Here is a 12,209-nt window from a genome sequence, read left to right on the forward strand (position 1 = left end):
TCTGCTTGTTAAAGTACGCCGCCTCTGTGCCCATTTTGGAAAGTCAGCTACAGCTTCCGCCGCCTTTGCAGTGTTTCAGCAGCATTTGCAGCTTCTGGCTCACAGACTGGTGTGTGATGTCCCCACGCATTGGAACTCTACACTGCAGATGTTGGGAAGGATTTGTGAGCAGAAGAGGGCAGTTGTTGAGTACCAGCATCAACAAGGCCGTCGGTATTCAGTTCAGACTCTACATATAAGACCTCAGGAGTGGACATGGATGTCAGACATATGTACCATCCTCCAAAACTTTGAGGACTCTACCAAGATGGTGAGCGGCTATGATGCCATAATTAACGTCACCATCCCGCTTCTCTATCTTCTGAAACTCTCTCTGCTCACAATCAAAGAGGATGCATTGCAGGCGGAGCACGATGAGATGGAGCAAGGAACCATACAGGGTGATTACACACAGCAAAGCCTCATCTCATTCCAACGTGGATTGGGTGACAATGAGGAAGATGAGGAGGAGGAGGAAGGACAGGAGCTAGTTTCATGCACTATAGACGGTACTACCTGCACAGCTGTCATACCGTCTGTTAAGCGTGGATGGCCAGAGGACAGAGAGGAGGAGGAGGGGGAGAGCATGGTCAGTCATCCTCTTGGTGAGGACATGGAAGTCTTGCCTGTTAGTAGTCTGGCACGCATGGCTGAGTTTATGTTACGCTGCCTTTCCCATGACCCTCGCGTTCTCAAAATTTTGGGTGACAGTCATTACTTTGTGGTGACACTTCTAGACCCACACTACAAGGAGAACTTTATATCTTTTATTCCTGAGGTGGACAGGTCTACAAAAATGGGGCAGTACCAGAAGGCCCTTGTTGCGGAACTATTAAAAAAATTCCCATCTGAAAACGCTGGCATCAGAGGGCATACTTCGTTGGACAACCAAGGAGTACAGGCGAGAGAGACACAACTTCAATCCAGCAGAGGCAGGGGAACACTGTCAAAGTTCTGGGAGAGTTTTCTCAGACCCTCCCATCGCACAGGCCCTGAGCCGCAGGGTACTCTCACAAGGAGTGAAAAGTTTGGGAAGATGCTGAGGGAGTACCTTGCCGACCTAACCAACGTCCTCTGTGATTCCTCTCTGCCTTATAATTATTGGGTATCCAAGCTGGATACGTGGAATGAACTGACTCTCTTTGCCTTGGAGGCCCTGGCTTGCCCTACCGCCAGCGTTTTATCAGAGCGGGTTTTTAGTGCCACTGGTGGAATTATAACTGATAAGCGCATCCGCCTGTCAACTGAAAATGCTGATGGGCTGACTCTTATAAAAATGAACAAGGGCTGGATTGGGCCAGACTTCTCAACACCACCAAATGATAGCAGCGTAACATAAACTCAAATCCAGTGTCTTTTCTTGGGAGGTGTATTCCCATGCACCTTTTCACAACAATACATGGGTATACGCTTCCTGATTTTGTCTATTTGCTCTTGTCCTCCTCCTTCTCCTCATCCTCCACCACCATATCACCAGGGTGACCGTGGTCCGTGATGCAACACCCACATAATTTTTTAAAGGGTGTTTATGATGCCCATGAAAATTTTTTTTTATATAGTATGTTCATGTATACCCCCCAGGGGTAAATGTTTGTCAGCCCATACACTTGTGCATGGGCATTACAAGTATAGGAGGCCCGCTCCTTTCTAATGGGAACATTTTTTTTATGAGGCCCTCCTCCATGTCTCTTTCAAGGGGCATTGAAGTGCCTCCAAATTTTTGGCAGCCCTTGCATTCACTGCATAGGCCAACACTATGGGAGACTCTCTCCTTTCTAATGGGAATTTGTCGTTACTGTGGCCCTGCTCTGTGTGTCTTTAAATTCTTAGTGGGGTTTTTCCTAAAATTGGTCAACCGTTGGGCTCACTGCATACCCTATAACTGTATAGCAGACACTCTCCTTTCTAATGGGAACATGTCTTACCTTGTTACTGAAGCCCTGCTCCGTGTGTCTTTAAATTCTTAGTGGGGTTTTTCCTAAAATTGGTCAGCCATTGGACTCACTGCATACCCTGTAACTGTATAGCAGACCCTCTCCTTTCTAATGGGAACATGTCGTACTTGTTACTGTGGCCCTGCTCTGTGTGTCTTTAAATTCTTAGTGGGGTTTTTCCTAAAAATTGGTCAGCCGTTGGACTCACTGCATACCCTATAACTGTATAGCAGACCCTCTCCTTTCTAATGGGAACATGTCGTACTTGTTACTGTGGCCCTGCTCCGTGTGTCTTTAGATTCTTAGTGGGATTTTTCCAAAAATTGGTCAGCCTTTGGACTCACTGCATACCCTATAACTGTATAGCAGACCCTCTCCTTTCTAATGGGAACATGTCGTACCTTGTTACTGTGGCCCTGTTCTATGTGTATTTAAATTTTTAGTGGGGTTTTTCCCAAATTTTGGCAGCCCTTGCTGTCACAGCATGGGCATTACCACTATAGGATACCCGCTCCTTTATAATGGGAACATTTTTTTTACTGAGACCCTCCTCTATGTCTCTTCAAAGGGATATTGGGTTGCGTCCAAATTTTTGGCAGCCCTTGCAGTCACTGGATACGCAATAACAGTATAGGAGACCCACTTGTTAATAATGGGAACAACAAAGCATACCCGGCTGATGGCTCTCTAACAATAGCTACGGCCGACTGCTGGCCTTTTAAGAATAGTAAGGGCCGTCTGATGTCCCTGTAAAAATAGGCTTTTTGACTTTCAGAGTCCGTCCATCATAAATAAAAAAGGATGTATCTGATGATGTGTCACACACCACATTGCCAGATAAGGTTGTAAAATGTTAAAATTACATTTCCCGGTGAATGCATTTGTCTTAAAAAAATAACGTAAAAAAACCTAAAACAATAGGATCTTTCTTTAGTATAAAAACAGCATCACCAATTTAACCTCAATGAAATCACATTGTTCAGCTCATGCACCTGCTCCTCCATCTCCGAAATGACTACATCAGTCACAAGCTGACAGCACTGCAGCACTGCCTTGGCCAAGCAGCAACAGGCTGTGCTGAAGATAACATGCTTAATGCTTAATTGACCAACCGCCCAGCGCTGCAGAGTGGTTGAAAGCTGTAACACAGCAGCCTGATCTGTGGCTCTCACCGCTGAACATATAGCCAGGCATGGTCGTGTGTGACAATGGGCGGAACCTGGTGATGGAGAAATGACAGCCGGGGTAGATACGGTTTCCCTCTATGCCAGTCCTTTCACCGAGCTAAAGAATATGGCTGTGGTGAAATACAACTCCCACTGAGAAGCTGTTTTAGATTGAAAAACATTGTGCCCACCAGAGGATTTGATTCTGAGGGCTAACCTTTCTCACCCGCTCAAGAGCCCCATAGCAGGTGCAAAGTTAGCACTATCATGAACTCTCCTGAGGTAGAAGCCAAGGCACACCAGAGGATTCTCTGGTGGGACCGTACAACCCTGCTGAGAAGCAGTCCTGGCTAAGAAAAGTGTGTGGGAAGGTTCCCGGACACTCTATTGCTGCTTTTTTACTGAGGAGGAAACACACGCAAACACGGGGAGAACATACAAAGTCCTTGCAGATGTTGTCCTTGCTGGGATTTGAATCCAGGATCCCAGTGCTGCAAGGCTTCAGTGCTAACCACTGATCCAATGTGCTGCCATTCACCCTCTAATATCTAACAGGCTGGAGAAACTTGCACCTACTGCCACTCTATCTTCAGCTCCTTTGTGAGAAAATGTATTTGGGCAGCCACTCAGTCTACCAAATAAAATTCCTGACAAGGAAACTGGGGATGGCTTCACTACTGGTACTGGGGGCGGTGCTAATACCATGGCATCGTACCATAGTTTGCTGGAAATATTCCAGGCTGGTAGGAGGCAAGCAAATTCCCACAGAAAAGTACCAGCAGTAATGTTCAGGCCACATTTCAAGTGCAAGCAGCTTTAGAGGACTTCCTGGGAGAAATGACACGCAGGGTAGATATGGTTTCCCTCTATGCCAGTCCTTTCACTGAGCTAAATACAACTCTCAGCCAAAAAAGTTGTGGACTGGCTCCGTACCGTCCCTGGCCACATTCACCTGTCCACGTGTTTGTGGTTAGGCGGTCCTTCCCAGTAAGTGCACTGGGGAGGGCACGGGTAATGTTATGGGACCCGTGCTTGTGGAAGGCGGAGGCAATACCGGGAAATATAGTGGCGGCTGGGTAGCCGAGTATGGACACCCGGCCGCCGCCGGCATGATGTTGTGAAAAGCTTCCGCCTCCACGAGCTTAAAAGGCCATATTTCAAGTGCAAAGAGCTGCCCAGAAATCTGGCAGTTTAGTGTTACGGCCTGTGGGTGGATGGGTAGCTGGCTGCTTACTTGCACTTGCATTCCAAGTAACAGAAAACTAAGCAGATGGTGGCCTATATCATCATCATGGTCTCACCTCAGCACTATGAACTCTCCTGAAGGAGAAGCCAGGGCCCGCCGGAGGAGTCTCCGGTTCTCTGGTGGGCCCGTCCAACCCTGCCGAAAAGCAGCCCTGGCTAAGAAAAGTGTGGGGGAAGGTTCCCGGACACTCTATGGCTGCTTTCTTAATGTGGATCGGCCATGCTTATGCATATTATTTCTCATAACGCATTACTGATCAGGCCATTGTCCAACTCTGTATTCAAGAAATTAAATGCGCAAAGAAAGATGTGTGTGTGTGTGTGTCAAAGCACTACCGACAAGTGCGAGTTGATGTTGGACGGGCTGCCATTGCTTCTGCAACAAGCTCAATTACAGGACTTCCTTGGAGAAATAACACTCAGGGTAGATACAGTTTCCCTATATGCCAGTCTTTTCACCGAGCTAAATACAACTCTTAGCAAAAAAAGTTGTGGACTGGCTCCGTACCGTCCCTGGCCACATTCACCTGGCCACATTCACCTGTCCACGTGTTTGTGGTTAGGCGGTTCTTCCCACTAAGTGCACTGGGGACGGCACGGGTAATGTTGTGGGACCTGTGCTTGTGGAAGGAGGAGGCGATACCAGGAAATATAGTGGCGGCTGGGGACCGAGTATGGACACCCGGCCGCCACCGGCATCAGATTGTGAAAAGCTTCCACCTCCACGAGCTTAAAAGGCCATATTTCAAGTGCAAAGAGCTGCCCAGAAATCTGGCAGTTTAGTGTTGCGGCCTGTGGGTGGGTGGGTGGCTGGCTGCATACTTGCACTTGCATTCCAAGGAATGGGGTAGGGACAACTGAACGCTGCAGTGGGACAAGGATGTGGACAGTGATTGCTGCAAGTCTGCAACGACAGGTGCATGGCGAGAGGCATCTTCGCATGCGCCAAGGATCACGTATGATGGGCACATTTTTAGGCAGTGACCTGGGAGTCAGAGATGCTTCCAGACGTCTTCCCCATGCTGTTCCCATGTCTTTTCAGCACTGTATGCATGTGTCTGATGATGTGTCACACACCACATGGCCAGATAAGGTTGTAAAATGTTAAAATTACATTTCCTGGTGAATGCATTTGTCTTGGTTGAAAGCAATTCAAAAGTGCAAAAATGCATCAAAAATGCTACGTGTGAACATAGCCCAAGTTGTGGAGGAGTATTTTTGTTTTTGGTTATTTATTTTGCCTTATATGCAAGTCATTACCCTGGAAAGGATGTTCCTTAACATATTTCCCAGGAAAATCCATTTTGGTTTCGTTTTTGTATGTTTTATTGTGAGTCCGTAAAAGTGGCTTAATACTCTGACCACGTTGCTGACAGCAGTGATCTGGGAGTCAGAGATGCTTCCAGGGGTCTTCCCCATGCTGTTCCCATGTCATTTGAGCACTGTTCCCACTGATTTGGGCAATTTTTAGGCCCTCTGCAGACCGCCGGGGGGAGACGCCTGAAAAATGCTCGAGTTTCCCATAGACTTACATTGGGCTCGTTGCTCGGGTCGAGCACCCGAGTATTCCAATTTGCTCGACCCGAGCAACGAGTACCCAAGCATTTTAGTGCTCGCTCATCACTACTGACTACACTTGGATGTCATCTGAGTGCAGTCCCAATCTACGCTCACAGAGACAATGGAGAAGATGGAGAAATGAAGTTCTCCATCTTCTCCGCACCTGTGATACGATTCTCTCATTCGAGATAATCGGATCACACTCAGATGGCACTCGGGTCAAACGGACAGAATTTGAGCTGAGTATGATTAGCATAATTGGACCGATTCTCTCACATGAGAGAATATACAGCCCAAAATCAAGGATTTTTTCCACGCACACCATTGGTTCATTTGAAAAATTGGCCATGTGCACTGGCACATTGGCTATAACGGGTGCAGGTACATGGTGCACATGGACAGCACCCGCCTGTATAATACGCTCATCTGAACAAGCCCTTAGGCCTCATGCAGACATTCATTTCTTTCTCATACCTGAAAAAACAGACTTTTTTTTATCAGTGTTTAAGATCAGAGATTAATCATATGCTAAACTTGTGCTGTCTGTGATTTTCACGGACCCATAGACTTGAATACACATATTTCTGCTGTGGAAAAACATGTTAAGCCTTCATGTGAACACAGTCTACTGCAACTGTATAGATGACGATGCCAAGATACACCTCTATATAAAAGTAAACTTTGTGCCATGCCCATAAATTATGTCCTGGATATTTTATAATGTAATTGCAGTTATTATGTCTTTGCATCCTTTATAATTGAGATAATGCAGGACTGGATCCTACTGACTCCTCTGGTCTACTTCTTCCCTTTCTGCTGGTTGATATCTTGTACATTAGAGGTGACCAGCCTGCACATGGACTGATGGCAGAGATTAGTTGACGTAATTTCATGATTTGATATTAGTAGTTTTCTATTGATAAAGTAAAGTAATTCTGTTTCTTTTTTGCTTTTCAGCTGGACCAGTGGATGTACTCAGAGCATTAGATTTTCACAGTACACCAGAAGGTGTGTCAAGAACAGCAGGGTTTTGCGCAAACAGGAAGGCAACCAAAGGAGACACAGCATACAGAGTTCAAAAACATGCCCAGCTCAGTGCCCCGATGACCCAATTATTTAGAGGTAAGGAACAAAAATACTGTACCATGCCATGCTCTTGTTTGGTCATTGTTTGCCACTTGACACATTTCATTCAAGGTGATCAAAGCCCCTAATCAACAGATCTATTGCCCATGGGGTCTGGTAGACCCTTCTCTGTCCAAAGGTGGATGGGAGAGGAGGAAAGTTTGCTTATTATGCACCATCAGTGGTCGGCTTTAGTATTTAGCTAGACCTAGTTAATGCTTGTAGGGGTTGTTTCACAAATATAACAACTTTTTCACAAGAAGCCATCATGGATACCGCAATGGAAATTCATCATCACATATATGGTATTAAAACAAATTGTCTTTCCTTGTAATGCAGGGAGGTGTCAATCCACCAGGGATTGACAGCTTTTCATATGAGTTTGTTTACAGAGGGAGCTGTCAATCCCTTTTATGCTTTCTTTACAAGTCCTACTCTAAAAAAACAGAACCATATTACATATAGTCTGCACACACCCAAAAGATGGCAAAAGACAAGATTTTATTTAAAAAAATAAATATAAAGAAATACACACACATCTAAAAACACACAACGTCCCCGATGATATAGTAACTCAGAGAATACCCACAGCATCCATCCTATGTAATATTGGGACTCCTCCCTCAAATGCATAATGGTGTGACAACACAAATAAAAAATAGCGTGCAAAATTGTGACAAATAAATGATCAACAACAGTGGAAATTAAATAATTACGGACAAATAAATACACCAATAAGACTTGAAATAAATAATACCACGCAATGTAAGAAAATGGCATAGATTTAATGATTAAATAACGAGAGAAGGACATGGAGGAAGAAACCCGACACATTGCGCTGCCACCTAGTGGTCCCTGATAAAGCCTCAGTATCTGGTAGCGCAACATGACGGCTTTCCGGTTGCGCAACGCGTCAGCTTTCCTGTTGCACAACTCCTCGGCATCCTTCTCTCATTATTTAAGTATTAGGTCTTTTGCATTTCCATACATTATGTTATATTGTTTGTTTTTTTTAATCCTATTGGTGTATTTATTTATCCAAAATTATTTATTCCAGTATTGTTAATTATTTGTCACAATTTTGCAAGCTGTTTTTTCATTCATGGTGTTGCACTATTATATGTTTGAGGCAGAAGTGCTAATACTGCATAACATGTTTGCTGTGGGTCTCTCCTGAATTATTAGCTAATGTGGGACTGTTTTAGGGTGTTTTTAATTATGTGGGATCTAAGGGGTAATGTTTCTCCGTATGGAGATTGACATGTCAGGCCAGGCATATCAGAGTGAGGAGACTTATACGCCATGCAAGCTCCTCTGGGAAATTAAATATGCAAATTGTCTCTTCAGCGAGGAAGAGGACTTGAACTCTAGTGCCACCTCCTGGAAGTAGCAAGCCTACAAGTCAATATCAACCCTTTAATGAGCCTTGCCTTATGACTTAGGATAAAAGCCAAATCAGAAGCTCAGTTTGCAGAGTCAGTGTTTCAGGGTGTTGCCCCTCATCAGTGCAAAGTATGAGATCTGATTTGGCTAGATGAGAGGCTTAAGACTGGGATCTAAGGGCTAAGTTCAAGTTCTCTTTAATTGTGTGCTTACCTTTATAAGCTTTGTCTAAATATAATCATGTATTTTGCAAACTTTAGGGTGTGAGCAGACTATATTTAATGTGGTTTTGCGCTTTTAGAGTAATTCGTGGTTTGCTACATTTTTCCTAGATCCCATTATTGTAAATTATTGTGGTACCCATCCATTCCCTTCCTTTTTATATACTCTCTATGAGTCCAGGCTGCATGGTGATGATTTCACACATCACCATGTAAAAAATTACTATTTTGAAAAAAACACTGGAGTTTTTTTTTAAAACTGTTTTTTTTTAACCAAAGTCAGAAGTAGATTAAAAATTGTCAAATATAAAAGAAGAACTTAAACCTTTTCTTAACTGTTTCTTCTTGATGGACCCACTGTTGACTTTGACCAAAAAAACATGCACCAAAAACAGCAGTGATCTTTTTACAAAAAATGCTGTGTGCAAAATAGTCCATAAAGCAGTTTTTTTATATAATACATATTTTTATAAACAATATATGAAAAATATTGAATTAGTAGAGAAAAAGCATTGAAGCTTACCATGGTGCTCTCACAGCTTAATCTTCATCTTTTGCTATAATATTAAGAAAATGCTAAAGGTTTCCTGTCTCTGCTATTAAGCTTAACAAAAAACTTGACCTTTAAATATCGAATTTTACAGCTTTCTAACGAGAAAGAAAATGCTACATGATTTGTTTAATCGATGGGGTGTCCCTGTATGTAAGCTAATATTTTTTTGTTTCTATAGAATAGACTGAATTTGATTAACCGTTCTTATTTTGGCATAAAGTTAATATTAGTTGATATATTGAGTTTAATTTTAACTTTTTTACAAAAAATGTAAATATAAAGCAAATATATAAGCCTTGTTCACATAGTGCAGAGTATTCGAGAAAAGAATGCCTCAGTTTTCCGCACATTGTATAGCTTTCTGTATAAAATATAGTATAAAATGTGGTATTAGCATTTGTCACTGAATTATGGTAGCTGCTTTATTTTGGGTTGAGGGCAGTTCATAGACATTTTTGGAATTGCTATTTTAACTATGGCTGTTGTGTATGATGTAGCAGCCACAGAGTTGATTGGCTGTAAAAGAATAATTAAAGGGTTCTTCCCAAAAATACAGAGTATGATCTATTCATTTATATAAGGAATAACTTGCTGATAGCTGGGATCTGACATCTGCTATATTATCAATAATAATCCCACATATAAGTGGGTAAAATAATTCCTGCATATGCATTGCCATGTACATGAACCCTTAGCTTCAGTAGGATGCAATCTTCATGTGTTATCCAAAGATCATGCTGCTGATCTATCCCTTCACCATGCTTCATACTGCAATCCTAATAATTAAATTAAGTACTCCCATTAAAATTGTTATCCTCTTAATATATTGCAATCTTCATATTATATGGCACTGTGTACTTACAATTGCTCATTTTTGTCCTTCTATCCAGTTGAATCTTCTCTTTTCCTTTTGGTTAATGACATCAAGTGATTAAAAACTGACTAGCTGAATCCTTCTAAGCTCTATGTGGAAGTTTATTTTCCCTGCATGAGTCATCATTAGAACTACAACTCTACATCACTGCAAGGACCCTGGCAGCCCAACTCCATCTCCTCTTCACTTCCTGACCCAGCTGCTCTGCTCCTCCCCACTGCTAGGGACTTTTCAGTCGTGTAGAATTGTAGTTCTACTGATGACTCTTGCATGCAAAAGAGATTTCCTATTTCTACATAGAGCTTAGAATGATTCAACTAGTCAGTTTTCAATCAAGTGACGTCATAGAAGTAATAGAAAATAGAAGAATTAACTGGGTAGAAAGGCTAAATGAGCAGTTGTAAATACACAGCGGCATATAATATGATGACTGCAATACATTAAAGGGGCTGTCCAGTACTAGGACAACCCCTTCTCATTCCTCAAGCTTGGCTCCATTAAAATAAAAGCATCTATACTGAACTCCAATCCCAGCGCTGTTCTAGCAGTGTCGACTACTCGGGTTCATGTAAGGTTCTTACGACACACGAGTCCTGCGCCTAATCAGCGCCAACTTCACCATTCCCACCTTTGGATGTATTGAACATCAACAGGAAGTACTGGTTGTGGGTGATCTCTGACTTCCTCATGATGTTCGATTTTTCCAAAGGCGGGGACAGTGACACCAGCGCTGATTGGGCGTCAGGCTCACTTGTCATAACAACCTCACGTGAGCCCCGGGAATGTGAGTGCCGACACCGCTGGAACGGCGCCAGCACCGGAGGTGAGTATAAGTGTTTATATTTTAGCAGGGCCAAACATGAGGGGTGAGAGAGCTTTGTCCTAGTAGTAGACAATCCCTTTTAAGAGGATAAAAACTTTGATGGGAGTACTTCATTATTTTGGCATTGGTATATAGTGACACTCCCACCATCAAGCTAGCCATGGGGTTATTATACAGATATAGCTCACCATTGTAAGGTATCCACCATCTCATAATTTTGGAGATCCAGAAAGCACCTCGGCCAGGACAGGTAAATTCAATATGAAGACAAGAGAGATGGTGCCTCTGATTAAATCTTTGAACCTATATTACACTTCCATTAAAAATAGGTCACAAACAGGACAGTGTTCTAGTATTGACGCGTTTCGACTTAAACAACCTTAATGGTAACATTAATCGTTACAATTAAGACTGTTTAACTCGAAACGCGTCAACACCAGATCACTGTCCTGTTTAGGACCTATATTTAATAGAAGTGTAATAAAGCTGCAGAGATTTTATCGGAGACACCATCTCTCTTGTCTTCATATTGGTTGTTATACCGACAGTTGGCATTACAATGACAAAATGATCATCCATTGTAAGGAATTAAACCACAAGTGAGAAAAGATTATCAAGTAACTGTCACACATACTGTATGCTGGGCCAAATGAGACATCTTGAGATCCGCTGGAAACGTCTCTCTGTTCTTATCCTTTGTTAAAACAAGCTGTAACATAGAAGAGATATGTAAATATTAGTACAAGAGTATATTTATTAAGAAAATAAACTGAGGAGGCAAAGAAGTAACATATGGTTTCCCTTGTGGTGTGACGATATATCCAAACAGAAATCAGATTTCCAATTTCCTTCATTATTATTCATTAGGAGAGAAAAGGTCTTTCAAGATCTGATTTAAAATGCAGTTGGAGCTACATTTACATTCACAATAAGTCCCTAATGTTAGCAGTCAGTTAGCTAATGGGCTTCTGACCTCTGACTACCATAAAAGCAAAAGAGACAGGCGCAAATAAAATGCTGGGTACAGGCTAAGCTTTCCGTATTAGCAGTTGGCTAATAATTAGATTGTATCTCCAAAGTAAAGGTGCACATTGAGGTTTAAGCAATGGTTCACAGCACAACTAATGGTGAAGGTGATGCTTCTTAACCAATGTTTCTTGGAAACTGGTCAGGAGTTCCACAAAAAACAGAAACAGGAAAACTTGTCACTTGACTGGACTGTTCTCAACCTTCTGCAAGATGCTTGGCAAAATGGCCTACCAAGTGTGCAGCAGTGCCTTGGAAAT

The 12,209-nt window shown here is 42.7% G+C and overlaps 1 protein-coding gene across 1 annotated transcript in view; it reads left to right on the top strand.

Moving 5' to 3' along the window:
- The window catches only part of COL11A1 (collagen type XI alpha 1 chain), a 253,934-nt gene that overhangs the window by 29,624 nt on the left and 212,101 nt on the right, over window positions 1-12,209 (top strand). Inside the window, exon 2 of the mRNA XM_073642853.1 lies at window positions 6,902-7,066. Coding sequence (XP_073498954.1) covers window positions 6,902-7,066 — 165 coding nt within the window. The remainder of the gene's footprint in view (window positions 1-6,901; window positions 7,067-12,209) is intronic.

This window comes from Phyllobates terribilis, unplaced genomic scaffold (assembly GCF_046119375.1).
Source record: "Phyllobates terribilis strain yellow unplaced genomic scaffold, ASM4611937v1 Scaffold_8__6_contigs__length_399053987, whole genome shotgun sequence".
NCBI classification, from domain to species: Eukaryota; Metazoa; Chordata; class Amphibia; order Anura; family Dendrobatidae; genus Phyllobates; species Phyllobates terribilis.